A 20,918-nucleotide genomic window follows, 5' to 3' on the forward strand; every position below is an offset into this window, starting at 1 on the left:
ATATGGAGGACACTACCAACGGCATCGCTTTGCTGGTGGAAAGAAAAATGCCTTGTCCTTGTGGGCTGGGCTGCAGAGCCACCAATGTACAGTCAGGGCCCACTGCCCTGGAATTATGGCTTTATAACAATCCTTTATTTACATATACTGCTGAGGCAGTAAAAACAGCAGACAGACTTTAGCGGCAGGCAGCTGAAACATCCCTGCAGGGCACGTGCCCCTCGCCGAGGCAGGAACGCAGGCAACTTAAATCAGTTCCGTGCCTGCTTTCCAGCAGCGAATTATGTTGACATGAAAATGGTGCGTGCCATTCCGGTACTGAAATGGGTCCAATCTTCAGCACCGCCTGTTTCTCCCCCACCCCTCATCTCCCCTCAGTTTGAACTGGCATGTACGTGGCGCTGGGAAAAAAAGAATTACTGTAAAGCCTTTAGTTAGAAAGGTTTCAATTTACTCAACACGAGATTGCTGAGCAATACTGTAAATAGACTGAAATAAAATCAATAGAAAGAGCTGTTCTCATGCTTCCTAGGATGCCAGGCGAATGGTTAACCTCATTTATTAAGTATGGAGTCTGAATCAAAGCCATGTTGCATTCATGCACATATTACAGCTGTATTTCCTAGGGATTTAAATAATCTTGCTTAGCAATTCTCTCAGTGGCTGCAGCATCCTTCTGCCTCAGAAGGATTTACTTTTGCCCTTGCTGTGTATCACTCTCTTTTTAACTTCCTTTGGTAAATGAAGACCCTCAAAGACACACACAAACAGCAACATTTGTCCTTGTGCTGTGCATCAAATTCTGGCTTGCCAGTGCTGTGCTTCATTCCTCCCAATTGTCCTCCCATCTCCTTTCACCCACAGCAAAGCTGATAGCATTCCTGACGCACCATTTCCCTTGGCATGGGAGAAGATGTGGCTGGATGAAAGCCAAGGATCCAGACGAGATGCTAGCTGTGATAGCTCAGCATCAGAAAATCCACACTGTCAGGGTTTACCCTACAAGGGCTGGGTTATCCAAATGAGAAACTTCTGCCTGCCAGTTTTGCTCAGATCTCACTGGATTTCAGCCTGGAAAACTAAACTGTTCTCAAGTTTTAGGAAGTTCCTAAAGTTCAGAAAAATTTATGGGAGGAAGGGGGGTCAGAAAGAAAACGTGAGAGCAACACCTAAAACAAATAATATTTATGTGCAGAAGGGAACTGCATGGACACATTAAAGCAGAAAGCCCTGGGACAGTGGCTAAATGTTCCCTATAAATAAAAGAGCGTAGTAGGAACTTCCCTAGCGAGCCATGACCAAAACCATTGACAGTAAGATGGAAAGCTCTGTACTTGCAGAAGACTTCTCTGCTGAGCATCCTCCCTTTCAGAGGAATTTTCAGTCTATCAGAAAAGGTGAGCAATGCTGCTTGCTAATAAAATACAGAGAACTGGAAGGGAAACTTGTACACTGAACAGACAGAACAGCCCCAGAGGGAATCTCCCACAGGAATGCCATTTGCTTTTTTCCTGCTAAGATGCTGACTGTTATTACAGTCTGGTAACTTGTGCACTGAGTTACTGGGCAGCAAGTCACTCATACCAAATCACACAAGCCACCGCGTAACAACTGGATAGGAAACTCCAACACGAGCACAGTTTAAATCAATGTCCTTATAAACTCTGGATAATATTACTTAGACCTTGAAGCACTCAGGCCTCTGAGGAGGCCGTAAAATACACTTCTAGGGGGGGTTTATAATGGGGCTGACTCGCTATTTTCCATGTAGACATGTAATCAAATTACTCACTCACAAAAGGACCTAGGTGTTTGTGGACAGCTCAGTAATTATTTGTGACAGCTTCAGAACCAGAGAAAGGCAACAGTGCCATTGCATCTGTGATGGATGTTTGAAATCACCATCTTTGTGTACAGCCTTCGGTGCTGTAAATGAATCCTGAAAAATCCAAGTGAGCATTACAGTAATTTTAATTCTATTGGTTTCTATAGAAATAGGATTATCCTAACAGCCAATAAATCAATTTCCTCCTGGAACAGGAGAAGGGGTGCCATTCCACCGTTATTTATAGAGCAAACAGCTTTTACACAATTTGCAATACCTATCAGAGTTTTATGGACTTCATGAGATTTTTTCAAGCATGTTGCGGCATAAAACCATCTCCGGCAATAAATTATAGAGGAAAACGGGGACTGCGCGTGTGTGTGTGGGGAAATCCATAAAGTAATGCAAAATATTTACCACCAGATGGCACGCTGGTACAGGTGCCGCCGTTCTGGCAGGGATGCCTCTCGCAAGCATCAGGATACAGGACGCAGCCAAGCTTTAACTCGGTCAGGCCAACCACTTCTGCGAAGCTGCTGCGCTTGTTTTGGAGCGGCAGCTCGTTGTTATTGAGGACAACGGAATCCAGGCAGCCCTGAAAGCCGCTCAAGACCTGTGTCGTTCTCTTGTCAGTGAGGCTGCGGACGTTATCCACCTGGACCTGGGCGCCGAAGTAGATGGAGCTATCCGTGCTGAGAGTCTGGAAGTAGAGGGGGGCTTTGCGGCGCTCCACGTAGCTATCGTCCAGGGACAAGCTTGTGAAATTGCGGTTCAGCTCCAGGAAGACCGAATGCCAGCTTCCATCATTAACGGCCCTGCCAGAAATTCCCAGGATTCCCGGGCCACTTCCGCAGTCCAGCTGGAACCACAGTTTGCCATCGACAGTCTGTGGGGGGAGAAACAGAAACCAAAGTGCTTCAAGCACTATTACTTTTCCAGTAATATGTTGGCACAGAGAATGTGGACTTCTAGACAGTCTCTACACAGTGTTAAAGCTTCTCTCATACATGGCACTGAAATAGCGAAAAGCTGTGCCTTTATCATCACCAAAAAATACCTGAGAATATCAGCTTAGAATTCACCTAAAGCTGCTAAAGCAGGCAAACTGAAAATACAGGAAACATACAGATCCAGAACACAGGCAAGGACTGGGATATTGATATGTCTCACTGAACTGGGCATGAACTGCAAGACCCATGTTCAGCTCTTGGTTCTGCTGCTGAGCAGCTGCGTCTCTCTGAGCAAGTCCCACCATACAGCCGTGTGCTGTGATTCTCCTCCTGGCAGCTGATGCTACCAAAAGGCAAGGAACCACATCTGGGTGTTTGAGAAACGCTTGTAGCAAAGTCAGTGGCCACTGTTTTCAGATGGGGATGTTGGGTGCTCTGCTCGTGCACACATCCCGCGCCTCTGTAACCTCTTGGAGCACCTTAGTGAGGAGCAGATTTGTCCCTAAAATTAGTAAGTCCAGTTTCATTAAGTACAACAATAAGATTCTGCTTGGCCTTGAAGTCAGGTAATTTCCAAGTATGCTATACTTCACGCTCTGTGTGTATCTCACAGATGATATCAGATGGTTGTACTTTTCTTTCTTGCCTCATATTTATGCTGGGTTGATGACTTTAGGGATGATGTTAGAATTTCTCACACTCCCTCCTGTCCCTCACCCATCTGTAGTCTTCATAAAGGGAAAATCTGTGGTAGCCTGCTGGGGCAGGCAAAATACAGAGTGAGGGAATAGGTAAGAAGTGCTGCTTTCCTGATTAGCAGTTTTCTCAAAGATTTTAGGTTTCTCTAACAGATGGCAGATAAGTTTAAAATGGCTGACAAGGCTGGAAATAATTTCTTATGACACATTAACTGAATTCAAGCTCTCCGAAAGCTTGCAATTATTTTACCTTTATGTCATGCTCTAGGAACTATTTATTTCTGCAAACTCCATCTCGAGACAGTTCTGTCCCATTACTTATCCCCCTGAAAAGTTCAGGGGCTGTGTCCTTTCAAATCCCTCCCTGCAGCACACATTGTACACAACCCTACTGCTGTCCCCTAGCAGAGCAGAGTTGCCATAGCTGTCAGTGCAAGAACCCCTCCACTGAGCTTTGGTGGCCTGCTAAACTTGCATGGCTAATGCAGATGTGAGAAGGCTGCATTGCGTCCATTTCTCTTTGGCCTTTTTTGACCACTTCTGGCATGAATAGTCATTTGAAACTGTGTTAGGTAGAGACATCCCCTGGCATGTGTCTGAAATGGTGCTCAAACCATTCTCTGATGTGGCTCAAACTTCTCTGATGTGGCTTGAAGGTAAACGTTAACCTACAGAAGCAGACTGTGCTGTCGTGCCATTATTAACATTTTACTGTCCTCGGAGGTTCATAAAACTACTTGAAGAAAGGTTAAGGGTAAAATCTTGACTTCTGATGATCTCTGGACTTCCTTCTCCACTCCGAACCTCAGTCTCCTGACTGGCTATAACCTCAAGCCAAGTCACACTGGGCATGCAGGGTGTAAGCCACACTGCTCTGCAATCACTTGGATGGGGGAACACAGAGATTCCAAGCGTGTGATAAGGTCCTTATAAATGCCAGCTACCTACACATGGCATAGGGGGTGTTAGAGCGATATACATGAAGCCAGAAGAGCAAAAATTAGCCCCTGCTATGGACAGCTGGCTATTCTGAAGTCTTTGACCTGTAGGATGTACTGAAACCGGGAAGAAATTAAAACTATGGTTGTAATCCTACATGCTTGAGGGATGGATATTGCTTGGTACTGCTAGAGCTCAATCAAAAATGGCTAATGGATATATGGGAATATAACTTTGGCTTATTTTTCATTTGAAAATCTTCTCTTACAAGACCCAAATTGTTTACCCTCACCTGTAAACTATTTCTGTATATTGAAATTGGGCTATTAAAGCCTTGGCTCAGGAGGAAACAAGATGCCCTGACAAACTGAGCTGGTTTCTCTCCAGACATGGAGCAGTAGTTTCATTTCTCCCTGTGCAACAAAACAGTCCACAAACCTTGCAGGAGCTGCTCAGAAAATGTGGTCTGGCTCAACAGGAACACAAATCAATATTCTAGAAAAATATATGCCAACATATTACACTTTGAAAAGCAGCCATCTGATAAGCAATTAAACTGCTTCTTCCTCAAAAGGCTTTTTCCTATAGAAACTGCTGTACTGATTGTGTATAATATACATATACCTCCCCTAAGACTACTTATACCCTGAAGGACCTACTGCCTGCATGTGTGTTACCCTTACTCACAGAACATGCTTTTCCAATTATCTTTATAAAGACAACACTGCATGTGAGCACCTGGGGTAAATATTACACCATTTGTATGGGAAATGATGATCTAAAAGATGTGCCATTAAAATATGTTTTATCCATCTTTCTCACCCACTTTTATTTCTTTTTACCAGCAGATGATCTGCAATACACAGTAAATACAAACTGTCTGAAAGGCTTTGCTTCCTTCCTTTTATTAAAAAAGCACTACGAACCCCACCTCAGGATGGAGTGAAAGATGGAAAGGATGGTCTGACGCTTACAGTACTAGCCTAAGGTATGATAGATATGCATAGGAATCCACACTCTGCAGCACTCTTCCTTTGAGATCTCAAGCAAGTCATTAGTTTCGGGTCTCCATCAGTAAAAGAAGGATAACGTCATTTCCCTACCTCAAATCAGTGCTTTATGGACACATACATTAAAGATTGTGACATGCCCAGATACCTCTAGCAATGGGACCATAAAAGTACTTTCATTAATCAGATGGTCACAGGCCTTGAGGTAATGGGGCAGGGAGGAAATATTTGCCCCGATGGCCCCGTGCCTCTAGGAGGAAGAGGAAGGGCAGGAAAAGCTGGCAAAGAGAGGGTACTGCAAAGGGCTGCTGTCCTTCCTCCTTAGGAGCAAGCCTGGCTGGGCAGGGAGAAGAAGGTTTCTCCACTCAACAGGTCAAAGCAATGTCTCTTTTCCTAAGCAAGGAGAATTCAAGCTTGGATCCCTGATTAATCCCTGGTGTTCCCGTCATTATTCATAACTGCTCTGATGTCAGGGACACTGTTCAATCCTCAGAGGGGGTTCTTCGACTATAGCCTGGCCGTTGGTACCGAGAAATGCTGAACATCAAGTTAAGCTCTTACTAAATGAGGTACATTTGAGCAAATAGTATGGGAATTCAATGAATGGTCAATGCTGTTGTCCAGACTCAGCAGTTATCTGGAAAGTAAACTCAGTGGGATTACTGGCTTGATTGAGGGCTGGTAGCATTGGACTCCTAGTTCAGGCACTGCTTTTTTTTCCATCTATGTGATGCAACACAGCAGAGAGCTTGAGTCACTCCATCTCACACCAGAGAGATCAAACTGCAACCCTTCACCAATGCAGCCAGAGACCTTCTGCACTAAGATGAAAGCAGAGAGATGCTGCTTCATCCTAGGGGGGGCAGAAAATTCCCACCAAGCTTCCACCTCTCAAAGCTTTCTGGGCTACACTATCTCTCATTGTAACTACTGGGACAGTGAGGTCAATGCATACCTAAGTGTGTATGCTCTTACAGACACCAAATTCCTCACCTGCAGAGAAGTACAAAGAATGCAGAAGGCTCCAAAAGCTGATGCAATCTGTTACATTTCAACAGTTTCCATTCAATGAGAAAAATTGAGCCAAATACATATTGTAAATTACATTAGAATATTAGCCTGGCTAAGATGTTTGGCCAGCATCCATATTTGTGTATCAACACAGGTAATAAAATGATGAAATGTTCCTTCTGAGACCACGTTCGGCTCACACAGTCCATCTGCAGTCCCACACCATGGATACAGCATGCTGCCTACTAATCTATCTGGGGAAATATTTCGTTAGCTGAATTACATTTCAGGTTCGTTTGTGTAAAACGGTGTATTTAATTAAAATATTACTCGTTTCAACTCCAGCCATAACTGGGATCGTATCCAAACTTCAGTCTTATCCGGCATAAGCCATGCAGCAGTAATGCATTAAAATGTATAATACACACTTAACTAAACCATGCAAAGTTTCATGTTAACTGCCTGGACGGAGGAACATATGCTTCTTACCGTTTAACAGCTACATTTCTGGTTCGATAGGAAAGTCTTTCTTTCCCTATTTTTAATCCTCTACATTTCAAAAATCATATAATCATAGAATAGGTAGGGTTGGAAATGACCTTAAGTACATCTAGTTTCAACCCCCCTGCCATGGGCAGTGACACCTCACTCTAAATCAAAGTAAAATCTCCACTGTATTCCTTGAAAAAGAAATGAAATTAATTAAGGAATTCTCTTCTGCAATAGCTTTGTAATGCTTCGAATTGTCAAATCTTACTTTTCCCAGATAGATGCTACACAGGAAAAAGGAAATGGTGATACTGTTTTTTGACATACCTCATCTTTTCAAATAGAAAAAAAGGCCATTGACCTGCATCTCATTTTGCTTCAATTGTCTTAAAAGCAAGAGCAAGCAACAAAAAAAATGGCCAACCTCTCAAAATCGATGGATGAGTTGCTTTATTTGAAACAGCTGAATAAATAACACCCTTATTATATTGTATTGCTGCAGTGTAGCTAGTACACTTTCAGCAAAGTAGTAGATGAGTGGTTTGCTCTGTGGAATTGATTATTCATCCAAGGAGGACATCGTGTTATGACTATGAAATATTTCCATCCCTGGAGTTATCACAAATGTATGAGCTCCCAAAATTAAGCTGGTCACTTAAAACACCGAAAACCATATTGCAGCATTAATTTCTAAATAGACTGCAATGGGAGACTTGCTTCAAAAAAAATCAATGCCACAATATGTCCCAATAGTGGTGGTGTTTTCTGCCTGTCCTTCTATAGGTGGGTCTAAATTTCTTCCACCTTTGCCTTTGTTTGATGCTCAGTGATGATGCTTGGCCCTCTGCTGCTAGTCCAGAAGATACTTAAGTATGTGCTTAAAATTAAGGTATATGAGTAGTTCCAATTGCCTTCAAATACGGGAAGTTAAGCAAGTGATTAAGTGCTTTGCTGGAGACATGCCAGAGTGCTCAAAAGAGCACAGGATCCCATCCTTTATCCTCTATTTGGAAAGCTTCTCCTCATGTTTAATTTAATTGAAAGCAATGCTCAAACGATAACAACTTCACATTTATAGACCTCTAAGTAATCTACTTAATGGCCTCAATTCCGAGTGCCTCCTTATCTCACAACATACGTACCTGGTTAAAAAAATAAAAAGCCCTACTTCTGGTTTACAAATGAGAAAACACATGCTTAGAAAGCCTAAGTGGAACTTGCTTGAAAACATCTGAGTTAGGGATACCTGAAGTACAGTTCATGAATCAGCTGCCATCCCTAAAGAGACCTGCTATGGCCACCTACATCTCTTGAGCATAACGCCATTCATCTGCCATAGAGCACTTTCATGAGACCTTAGTCTGATAATTTTCTGCTAAATGACCTTCACAAACAAAACTCTAGCAATTCCTGACCTTTTAAGTGATGCCATTTCTTCAAAAAAGCATGATGAATGTAACGAATTACTTTTCTTTAAGTAGAAGCAAAGGGCCAGACCTGGGGAGAGGACATATCCACTGCAACAGGAAATCCTGCCCTAACTAAAAGCTAAGTGTGAGGCTCAGGGAGGGAATTCCCTGTGTCCTTCCTTGCTCAACGCATGCAAGAAAACGGAGGCTTTGCATCCATTCACCACACTGGACCTCATTCATTGGACACATGAGTCTGAAGCTCTCTACTAAGTGCCTCTTGACATGGGTTCAGAGCTGGAAATCCTTTGGAGTTAGAAAACAAAACAGCATGAGCTGAAGGTTGGCCTTGGAGATCGGAGCAGAGCTGCCACAGCTCTTGTCACTGCTCCTTCAAGTATTATTTTTAGCTACTAGTATCTTTCAAGGCAAAATGGTTAAGATTGTGTGGAGCGCTGACTGAAAACACATAATTCCTACCCCAAAACTCAAAACTCAGCCTAAGTGACTGCAATGAGAACCTCTCTTACTTACAGTATTTTTCAAAGAGCATGTTTTTTTTTTTCTCTTTTGGCAGCAAAATTTACCAGCTTCAACTGGAGTTTTCCACCCAGCAGCTGGTGACCTGACTTGCAGTACTTCTTAATCATGATAGTTTTATACACTAAACTCTAACAAAATAAATTCTATCATCATTCTAACTCCATTTCAGTCTGCCTCTGTATCAACTCCTATTGTTTTCAAGTGGCACCTTCCAGCAGGGCCATTTGTATTTTTTCCAAACTGAAGTTTTCCCTACTGATATATGCTAAAAGCAACCATGATGAAGACTTCAAAGGCCACCAAACCTCCAGTTTTGTTTTGCGTTTTTTGAACAACAAAAGTATACTGAAAAGTTCAAACCGTGCATTTCTATGTGCCTCAAAGCACAACTTAATCGTCTTGTACAAATCTGAACAACAGAGTCCCCAGTGAATGACAATACTCTTGTTCATGAAATATCTCAGTCTAACAGCTATAAAATTATTTCTTGCCCATTAATAACTCATCTAGCCATTTTAACATTATTTAAACGTTCAGCCAAAAGAACTCTGAAGATTGCAAATGCAGACACAAAAGGCTCTGTGCCATTTCTCCCACTGCTGAATTATAGGATATGGCTGAGTTACAAAAGTCAATGTCTTCATTTTGTACCTTAGAGGCTCTTGCAGAAATACTATATATCCAGGCTCTTGAATGAGCCTCACACTCCCTTTCCATCCAGCAGATACTTGCCATTCCACAGAAATCCAACAAAGAACAAACATGGATGGAGAGCTTATCAATGAAATATCGATTAGGTATCAATCTCCAGCTACTCCATGCCTCTCTCAACAAATAATCTTAATTCACAGTGTGCGGAAATCATCACATTCAGTAGGAGACACGTTCTAAGCAGTCTGATAACAGTGAGGTATATCCTCTAACCATGGGCACAGACACAGAGGAAGAACAGCTGTCTCAGCAGGCATTATTTTGAAGATATGGTTAAGTGGACCATATAGTCGGTGAACCACAGCCTAGTAGAGGGTGTCCCTGCCCACTGCAAGAAGGTTGGAATGAGATGTCCCTTACAACCCAAACCAAAGGGATTCTATGATTCTGGGATTCTACGATTCTGATACAAATGGCCAAATCTTAGATCTCCTGCAGACTGGCTCCTGCATGCAGACAAACATCATGTTTCTATAATGAACAGCACCCAATGGATCATTTTCCAAGTAAAGTACCATTAAAAATCTGCTTTTTTGATTGTTGTAGCTGCCATTGTTGAAACCATTCATTTTCCCTGTTAGCATGAAACAGATTAGACTTCATTTTCTCATCTGCAGCTGAAATGAGAACAGCATTCCCCAAATTAACAGCCAGCAGAATATACATAATCAAGAAAAACAACTGTGGAAAAAAAAAGTTATTTTAATTACCTTCAGAATTATACAGGGATTCGCTCTGGTGTACATTATAATTCCATTGCTTTGTAGGGTTCGCAGACGGAGAGCCAACTTGAATTCCTCTTTCTTGCTATTTTCAGAAACCCGGTATTTAATGTAGCTATTCCCAGCAAAGCTAAGGGAAGTGTGGCCTGAAATAACCATTTTCAAAAGACACACGTTCTTTTAGCGACACATGAAATAATTCCTCAACTGTTAAGTTAATTGCAGAATTTATGGAGCTAATGAAAACGTCTAGGAAGAAATAAATAAAACCCAACTGTGATGGGGAAGAAAGCTGGCACCTACTACAAAAACATATTGTACTTTTTTAAGAAATATTTTTTCATGGGATGGAGGAAAGTTCTATTTCTCCATACTTATAAAAAGAGAGGTTTCTCCAAGTGTTCAGCACCTTTAACACCCCTCTCACCTCATAACAGAGGGAGTCAGAAAAACCATGTCTCTACATCAGGCAGCTGACTTAAGGGTATGAAGTTAGGTGTGGGCAGATGCCAGCCAAAACCTTGCAATGAGTTCTCTTCAATCACTGCCCAGGACCACAGTTATACAGCTCAGTGTCTGCTGTGTTTTCATCAGGGAAATAGCACATGTCCTCTATCATGCAGCCCTGGATTCACTGAAGTCAACAGAAAGCTCCATTTCACTGGCTTTTGACCATATTTCAGGAACCACACAGCTGCAGAGGACTAACAAACATCCTCAAACTTTCTTTTGGGGGTGGTATAATGTTTTCATTAATAAAGATTGGAATTTCAGCAATCTAAATAGTAAGAAGAAGAGTTAATTATAGAGCTTTGCCCATGGCAGGAAAACATCTGGCATACCACTCTCTAGGAAAAGTCCTGTTTTCTCAGCAGCCTGTTTTACTGATCTGTGGTTCAATCAAGTCAGTGGGAATTTCCTAATGGAAACTGGAGCACTATCTTCATACAGCCCCATAAAGACAAGTATTGCACAGGGCTTATAAACAGATACACTGAGTGCCAGTGCTGAGAAAGGTTAAGTAGTACATCTTCTGTTGACTTCAGTGGCATCTCTACCGACAAAACGATAATGGCAGCATTTTGTTGCTCAAGTATATCCCCCTTTACTGCTGTAACAGGCACCTGAACATTCGCCAAGCTTCCCTGGTGGACACTGACAGATGAAGGGTCTCCGGTTAGCTTCATACCCCACACATTGCATGTCCCCTGGGCACGGTTTTTCCAGACAGGGATCATTAGACCCTGGGCAGAGTCCTCCTGCAATAAGTTAAAATACTGTCAGGGATACACAGTGTAAAGCATGATTTGGAGCAATACAAGAGCAATGAAAGACATTTATTGATCTCACACTTCAGTACAAGCAAAGAACGGCTTAATAACAAAAACCCACCCCAATTTTCACAGAAAAGACATACTTTGAATAAGTATGTAGCAAAACCGATACAGTTCTTCAAAGGCTGCCCTAAAACCCATGGCAACATACTACGAAAAACAACTGTTATGAGCGGTAAGTGTCTTCTAATTGGTGTTGTGGCTCTTGGGCCATTCATTTTCTCACAAAGCCTCCTGGGTGGGGGATTTAGAGATATGAGGAAAAAAATATTACTTGAAGATATGTACTCCTTTTGCTGCAGGACACCCACGAGAAGCAAATTTAAGGAGGTAGCGTTCCCTAGGAGACAGGAAAAAGGCATCCCTGAGCTACAGAATGATAGGTGGGCTGTTCATCCTCATACTGCACAGGACACACACACTACCAGCCTGACTGTACAGCTTAGTCAAACTTGCCCTGTTCCCATGTTCCTCCTGATATTTCTGAGGTCTCACATCCTATTGTGCATCTTGCCCAGGCTGCCAAAACCTATCCTCCTTTCTCTGTGTGTGACTGCACAAGTCCTGCTGTGTCTGGAATTGCATATATCCAGGGAAAAAAAAAAAAAAAGAATCAAGTGGATGACTTGCTCTGGATGCTAAGAAATGAAAGTGAACAAATTCGGAAAATCAAGAATAAGTTGACTGTATTCCTTGACATTACCTAATAGAAGAAAGAAGCAGCTCAATATTCTAAATAGGCAGTTGCGGTCTATAATTATAAATAAGGTAAACCACCTGTCCTTTTGTATTTAGGGAAGAGCAGAATTTGGGTAAAATTATTTTGAATGCCAGTGTCAATTCTTTCCTAGAAATCTTTTATTACTATGGAATCTAATTTTACCCAAGAATAGGTGAATCAGAACTACTGCTAACTTCTGTAAGTAGAAGGAAGGAATCTGAAGGGATAGATGAATACTAAGTTTTAAATATGCTTAAAATATTTGCATGGCACAATTACATTAAGGTTCTTCAAAGCCTCCTAAATTCTAAACATCTATCAAGCTGAGTATGTTAAGGGCTTACTTTGAAGCTTGTTGGTATCAAAGGAACTTCTTTCATTCCATAGGGTTTGGCTGTAACTTCTATATAACTTCTCAGGGTGTCTAAATTAGTATGTTCTAAGTGCCCTAATCTGAAAATATCTGCAAAAAACAGTACAACTATTGCAGCTTAATATATGAACTTTCAGGAACAGATGACTTCCACAACAGTCAGCCTTTTTTTGGTTGCTGTGTTTGGTCTATGTTGGGTCATCTTGTTGGACATCTGTGTGCAGCTGCTATGAGGGTAGCCTTTAAGTGCAGGAAAGAAGGCATTCCTGCCCTTGCTTCTGTTGATTTGCAGCCAGAGCTTCAGCAGTGAATGCCAGTTGCTGGGAATGGACAGGTGTCTCTCGCTTTGCTTATCAAATTCATTTACTTAATACATGCAGGTGATGATTTTAACAATGAAAAGTCAGCACCTTTCTAACCACCACTTTCTGAATATTGGCAGTACTTGTTTATTGCAGGACCGACCCTTATCATATTCAAAACTACTTTATGTTTTGAGCATATGTATTTTATTTACAATTTATAAAGGAGGAAATCAACCTGTCACAGAGTATATCTCCGAAAGTAATGAAAGAAAGAATCTTATTGCTCTCACACTTTCATACAAGCCAAGCAGGCTCATAGCAAGCATAGCTGAAATCACCTGGCACTGTATTTTCTGGAAAAAGAAAAATTACCACTTTAGGTTTCAAAGTGGACATGGGCTGACTACAAATATGGCAATGACTGTAAATGTCTTGCTTGATGTACAGCACAGTCAATTTAATCTTTAACATCCTCGCCTCCTTTGTCAAACATTTGTTTGAGAGGTCTATGCAGTAAACGATTTACAGTACTGCCTGTAGCGCTCTTAGAAAATGATGCATGGCAATCTTTATTAATCACTTTAGTAGGCAGCATTAACAGGAGTAACAGCTGCAATATGCAGTCACACTTTGAGCATTACAGAATCAAGAAACAAATGTCATTTAATAGGATTCTGCACTGCAGAACTATATTCTATTTAAATGTAAGATCAGCAGAATTTAACCAAGAATATGATGCCTTCTCCAGTTTGGTGTTTTTTTTTTCAAACAGGCTTTGCCCCCCAACATCCTTTGGAATTCAATGGCAAGTAAAAATTATTTATGAAATTGTAACAAGTGGTTAAATATCCTATAGGCTGCCTTGTATTTTCTATTTGTTTTCAGCTATTTTAATTCACTCTCGTGACAAATACGCATCATTCTGCCGTACAGATCTGAACACACTTAAGCCTTTTCTGAGGCTGTAATTCAAGTGAGCCTCTCCACAGCTGACAGATAAGTCATTGGACAAAAGTCCCACCGTTCATTAGTGTCGGAATGCAGAAAGGGACACTGAGATTTCCAAATGTGGCTTCACAAATCTTCACATCCCCTAACCTACGCCTGTATCTTTGACATTCAGCAATAAAGCAGCAGCTTACTTTGTTATCCATCTCTGCCAGGTTTTTTAGCTGATTCAAACTCTGATTTGCACTTCAGAGCTATCCTTCCACAGTCAAAAAAATATATGGAAAGGATCTAACATATTTAGTGCATCTGTGGAGATAGATACACTAAAGAACTGCTTATTCTGGCAAACCAAGAAAAGTTCTTTTGGTAAACTACAAGCAAATCAACTTTTTATTCATCCTGCTGCAGCAGGATTTCATAGCTGTCACAGACTCTTTTAAATATTCAGACTTGGGAGAAGAAATGCTTTATGTCTGCCTGCATGGCTGTAAGTGCAGAATCTGCGTTATTGCCTTGCCCAAGCTAACACACATTTTCAGGCTGATTTCACAACTACGTGGAGCAAAATTGTGAAATTGTTCAAGGTTACGTTGCCCACATCAAAGATTGATAGCGTGAGTTTAAATGCAATTATTCTAATGTCGCATTTCCACTCCAAAGAGCAGTCTATTTACCATCCAATAAGAGATTCAAGAAATACAGATTTGAATTGATATTTTTCTTCTTCTGCAGGCAAATCCAGGCAATCCATGGCATTCGCTTGAAACTCACAGTATTAATAAAGCTGTTCTCTATCAGGTATCACAGAGACACATGAGGTAGCATCAATCAGTGCATGGCAAAAAAAGGTGGAATAGACCCACTTGATTGTGATGGATCATTGCCGTTTAATTCTCTAAAATAAGGTAAAAGTATTACAATCTTCCTACTAGTATACTAAGGAAGAAAACACTTTTCCCTTGCAAAATGAGACATTTCATTCCTGTCCATCCAAAGAAGGATCACTTACAGGACTACAAATATATTTTGAAAATGGGTGCTTCAAGAATTATAACTTCAACCTTGTGATACTCGGTGTTCTTCTCTAGGCCCATTCTCCTGAATCTGTATGAACACTTAACAAAGAGTCTGTTTCTCTTGCTTGCAGAAGAAAGTTTGAAAGATGACTCCTGAAGGCCAGTGTCCCAGAAAACACAAAAAGCAAACTCCAAACTGTTAATTTTAAACAATCTATTAACTAATTTAGTGGGGAGGGGACACTGTCAACTCATGAGCTGCAATTTGGAGCCTGGTGACCAGGTATTGTAAGCGATGATTACTGTATACATATCAGTGCAGATACCACAAACTTATTTCTGCACAGGTCAGTCATGGGCTTCAGTTAGCTGAAGTGCTCCTGGAAAACTGTGTCACACAGCATGTCCTAGTGAATCAGGTTCTCTCACAGTTTTAGAACTGAGACATTTGACCTCTTCCACCCATTCCCTGATCATAGCTTCCCTTAAGACCATTAAGTGATAGACAGCAATTCCCTCTTGCCCTGACTGTACTGTCATGTCCTCACTTCATGCTTCAGTTCTCCCATGTTTTATATGAGAGTGCTCACAGGCCTTAAAATGAGTGATATTCTAAGGGAGAAACATCTCTCCTTACACATGTGTAGTGTTGAACTATAGTGAAATCGGATCAGTCACATTTATCTGCAGATCTTTGGTCCCAAGCACAGGCACTTTTGTCTTCAGTTTTCCTGACTACCTTGCCAGGCCAACTTAAGGCCTAGGATGTAGACACATTCCTGAAAAGGTGAAAAGCAGTTTTGTACACAGAGGAATTGGGTTCCTGATATGCAATCCTGAAGAGCACCCAGGACTCTTTAAGAGGCAGTGCGCAGTTTGTGCTCTGTGGGGCTGAGTACACAAATGACCTCTGAAGTCCTGTATCAATAGCACATCATCACAGTCAGTGATGACACACGACAATGTTTTGTCAGAACATTCACAAAATGCTTGAAGTGGTTGCATAAAGTTAGAATTCCCTGGTTTCATAAGAAACTGGTCCAAGACTGCTAGTCTCTTGATTAAATAATGTGGATGTGAGTGTCTGCACTTTTGCTGAACGCTTCTGTGTCTATTAGAAAAATTCTTTCAAACTATTAAGCCAGAACCATGTTAAACACTTGAAATGGAATTCATCTCATCTAACTTTAGGGCATGATTCATCCAACTGATTTTAGACATCTAGGGAGAGATGTATCACATCATTAAAAATACCTCATTCTTTCCACTGTCTGCAAATGGGGCCTGGAGTGACCAGCTCAGATGTAAATATATACCCACATTTGTCAAGATGATTTCAATCCAGCCCTTTCCTATAAACTTATTAACGTAACCTCATTTTTGTAAGATTATAAAACCAAACAACGCTACATCAAAGTAGCTCTGACAAGACCTGCTTCTTCCCTTCATCTTTGTCTCAATGCAAAAGAATTTACATCATGAAAAAAATAAAATCATGGAACAGATTTTTGCTTCTAAAAATTGAAAATGTCATGAGAACTATTTGTTATGAATACATTTCTTCCAGTCCTCCTACCTTTATTTCCCTCAAGCACTGAGAGATGTTGTGACAACTGCATAGCCGCTATAGCCACACTGAAACAAACCCCAGTTTGTTACAGTATTTTTCATACACACACAAGCAGATGAGCCAGAAATCGGAGAAACTCTGTTTTTGTAAAACTCTTCAGTTCAATTTTACTGATTTTAAAGGCTTAGACTGATGCATCTGAACTTTAGAACTTACCTGTCCAGACCTGAGCTGCTGAACCTCCCAAGTTCACCCACTGCCTGCTTTTACAGGCTGCCTGCGTTTTCACGTTAGATAACTCCGTTTGCTCACAAAGGTAATCTAGGTAAGTTATGCACAGCTGGCATGCATAAATTGTGCATATCTGTGACATCTGCCAGTGGGAAAACCACTCCAAGTATGATACATATTTCAAGAATGAGTGAATTAGTTCAAACTCAAGCTTTCTGGGTCATAATTGAATCAGATCTCTGGAAAACATATGCAATATTTAATGGCTTTCTCATGCAAGCTATGAATATTTACTGGACATGAAACTACTCTAGTAACAAAGGAAGTAGAATATTTTTATTATATTGATAATATACTGCTAATGCTGTCTTATTAAACAAGCCCAAATAGATTTATGCTAGTATTTTGTGCACTTTTTTCTGAGGTACTGCATTTATCTGCATGTGCAAGAACTACTGATCAAAGATTTGCATTTTTCTAACTTTTAGTGGGCCTAGTCTTTAGCCTTCATGAAAGCAAAACTATACACACATAATCTAATTAACATACCCTCAGAAGTCTGTTTTACATCCTATGTGATAAAACAGTGTGTGAATGTGTGTTTACCTAAATACCAAAACATTTCTTGTGGCTTCTTTAATTAAAAACAGTAGAAGAGGCTGAAGCATTAACTAATGCAGAGAAAGGCAAACCCCAGGGTATTTTACTTCCCACCAAGATCTCTTAGCTCCATGTAAGTAACAGGCATCAAGGCTTTCACCTCTTCAGTAGCTACACCAATCTGCACCTCTGGACAGGTTTTTATTACAGGCGGGATGATGGATTGGAGATGCACAACCCCACCCTGCGTCCTGTGGATCACCCATGGGAAATCAGTATATAGTGGCTCAAACGGGACCTGTGGGAACCTTTCCAGCTTTCCAGCTGGACCAGGACAAGCTGCCTGTTGCAACTGCTCCCATACAGCAGTCTTGAAGGCCATGATAAATAGTCCAGAGGCCAGGGATCACAGGCAGTCTGCAGAAGCTCACTGCCTTCCGGCAGCCTGCCATGTGTTTTGTGGATTGGCTGGTACATGACGGGCAAATTTGGAAATCACTGTCCCAGCTGAACTGTTGGGCTTCCAGTGCAAACTTGCTGTGCAGGGAGGCAAAAGGGAGGGAGCTGCTGGATCAGAACTGTACTGCATTGCAAAGTCCCTGTTTTTTGAGTTAAGATAAGGGATTATGTGGCAGATCTACTATTAGTATCCGAAGGGAATAATACATCATTATTGACTTTAATAAGTAGTGAAATGAAATTATAAACAATGAAAATTTTGGCTGCCAAAACACCCATTTCTGACAGTGAGGGCTATCACTATCCCCATGGAGATGAAGATTTGTGATTTCTTGGTATGAAAATGAGACAAAGCTATGACTTGGGGAATATGAAAGTATTTTGCAGACAATGCTCCTGCACTGGCCCCTGAACTCAACTGAAAGATAGTGCATCACTGTCTCTTTAAGCTTGTGAAAATCCTTTATTTCAGAACCTTTCAGGTGTCACTTATTGTTGTTATACATCTGTTTGAAACGTGCAATGCTATTACTTAAAAATGGACCAGTCTGTTCCTGAACACACACGAAAATACCTCGAATACAGAAACCTGATACTTCTATAGGACTGAACATCTATGGCAGTATAGGTAGGACACCAAGTCCTGCTTGACTGCTGCAAAAACAAAGGTTGGTTACTGAGAGACATGGCTGTGGCATTCTTGTGCTGCTCTGTGTGTGTGTATGTGTGCATGTGCGCTTAAGATGAGGGAGACTTAGATGTATTGATTTTACAGCAGCTTTTCTCTCTGCTCTTAAATGAAGTGGAATGCGGAGCAAACAGCCTGGCAAACAAAAGAAACAGAACTATTATTGTAACTGCCTGAGGTTTTAAACTCCAAGTATGGAATCATGAGGAAGACTGGCTTTTGAGTCTATTTGTCATACATGCCCATGTGAAATCTCTGCCAAAATGTGGAGCAGCCTGAAACTCACCCTGTCACCTACTATAGCATAAATGGTCAGGCCTTTCACCCTGCATGGGTCAGGTCAGGTGTCCTTTTCCTTCGATACTGCTGGTGCATTGCTGCAGACCAGGATGTTCTGCTATGGTTACACTCCAAGGTTTATTCCAGTGGTGGCACCAACTGGGTGGGAAAACACATCTCTTCCTCTCCCCTCCCTTTCTCTCCCTTTCCTTCTTCCCTTCCCCTGAAGTTGGTTGATGTCTTTGATTACAGAGCCTCCAGCAAGGAGGTCTTTGTTGTAAAAGGCCAAAGTTCATCAACTTCCATTTACATTAGTAAACGCGCACAATTCTTCCTGAGCCTGAGAAATCAATTCCCCCAGTACATCAGCCAGTCATGCTTTAACGGACTGAATTGAAATGCCCCTTCTAATCTGCATCAGAGGAATAAAACGGATCCTATCGCATAATGTGCAAAGATGGGAGGGGAAGAGGGAGCCGTACTCACCATTGCACATGCAGCGCACATTCCTGTAAAAGCGGGGGCACACAAAACTAATTCGTGCCGTGCTATAGGCCATCAGGGAATGTGAATCAATAGACAGACTTTGCTCACAGTGTTGCTCCTGACAATCCAGTCCAGAGCAATTCTTCTCCAAGATAGCAGAAATACGAATCACATTTTCCAAGTGTCTCCTTGCATTGGTAAGCTTCTGAATCAAATAGGCAGGCTTATAGAAACCACCGTTGTGCATCTGAACTGCAAACAGCATGTCAAGCTGATTGCTGCCTGCCACTGGCTGAATACTGATGATGTGTAGGCTGTCTTGTTTCTGGGAGAGCACTGCATTTCGCAAGGTACGCCTGAACCCGTGCATGTGAAGGCCCACAAAGTCTTCTGGGGAAACGTTATCAAAACGGATGGTGACCGTGTTCTGCAGCATTTCTTGTAGCAATTGCTCAACATGGACCACAACATCAATGGGGACCTGGAACCGCCCATCACTGACAGAGACGTTCAGGACATACTTGCCGTTATCGAGCCCTCCAAGGGCAATGATCTTCCCATCATGGCTGTTGACCTTGAACAAACTTTTCTGTTCTGATTTTAATGTATATGTGAGGACATCATACACATCCTGATCTGTGGCATGAATTTTCCCAATGACTCCCCCAGGAAAATCATCTTCCATGGTGACAATGAAAATCTCCAGTGGAATGGCAGTTGGTTTGTGAATGCTCTCTTCAATGACCCTCACCTGAACATAGGTGTGGGAAACCTGCTGAGGCTTCCCAGAATCCTTTGCCTAATGTAATTTAGGAGAGAAAACACAAAACAAACAAACAATAAACCACACATCTAACACAGCCAGCAACCAGAACTTCTTGCTATACGTATCTTCACAGCATCAGTAATTCTGAAGACAGCTCAAAAGAACTTCCCAAATGGATTTGAAAAATATGTATGTAAAGAAAAATCTCAGTCATTTCTAGCAGCTGAACTTACAAATTCTTTAGGGAAGCACAGATATCTCATCTAAGTGGATTGCAGAGAGAAATGTGTCAGCAGAATGTCTCATTACTTAAACTGAAATGTTCCCAGGATCCCGCAGCTATCACCTGTCGTCTTCACAACAGAGAATATACCAACAGTGTGGTATATTCTGCACCAAATAGAGTCTGGGCTTGCTTCTACCCTGGAAAAGAGACTTCAGCCCAGTGAAATACCAGCATCAGTCTGTGCATTGCTTTGGTGTGCTCCAAGGTGCTTCAGACCCTGCCTAACTTGTGCGGATGTGAGAGACTTCAGATATTTTCAGAGCACTGTACTACTTTACCTGAAGCAGTCAAGAAATATACATGAAGTAAATGAAATTTATCACCCCCCAAAAACTAAATAGGGTGCTTGTGCTGTTACTAATGACAAAATATGAGAGCAGCACTGCACTTGGACAGATGACTGTACGACCAACAGCACATACGATAGCATCATCTGAACTTTTTTATAGAGAACAAAAGAGCAAGTATGACAGAAAAATGCAAGGCCATCTTGACAGAAAGGTGTGCAAACTTGAATCAGTACCCTTTCCTGCACTAAGGAAAATG

General features: G+C 41.5%; 1 protein-coding gene across 9 annotated transcripts in view; it reads right to left on the reverse strand.

Moving 5' to 3' along the window:
- Positions 1-20,918, reverse strand: part of FAT3 (FAT atypical cadherin 3) — a 409,717-nt gene that overhangs the window by 21,679 nt on the left and 367,120 nt on the right. For all 9 annotated transcript variants that reach the window (XM_061457910.1, XM_061457907.1, XM_061457909.1 and 6 more), the window contains 4 exons: positions 19,321-20,119; positions 11,432-11,566; positions 10,296-10,453; positions 2,243-2,711 (listed from right to left, as the gene is read on the reverse strand). In XM_061457910.1, the coding sequence (XP_061313894.1) occupies positions 2,243-2,711; positions 10,296-10,453; positions 11,432-11,566; positions 19,321-20,119 (1,561 nt within the window). The remainder of the gene's footprint in view (positions 1-2,242; positions 2,712-10,295; positions 10,454-11,431; positions 11,567-19,320; positions 20,120-20,918) is intronic.

Source organism: Pezoporus flaviventris, unplaced genomic scaffold (genome assembly GCF_033815535.1).
Source record: "Pezoporus flaviventris isolate CSIRO_AGI_PZ_B2104156 unplaced genomic scaffold, CSIRO_AGI_Pfla_v1 ptg000025l, whole genome shotgun sequence".
Classification (NCBI taxonomy): Eukaryota; Metazoa; Chordata; class Aves; order Psittaciformes; family Psittacidae; genus Pezoporus; species Pezoporus flaviventris.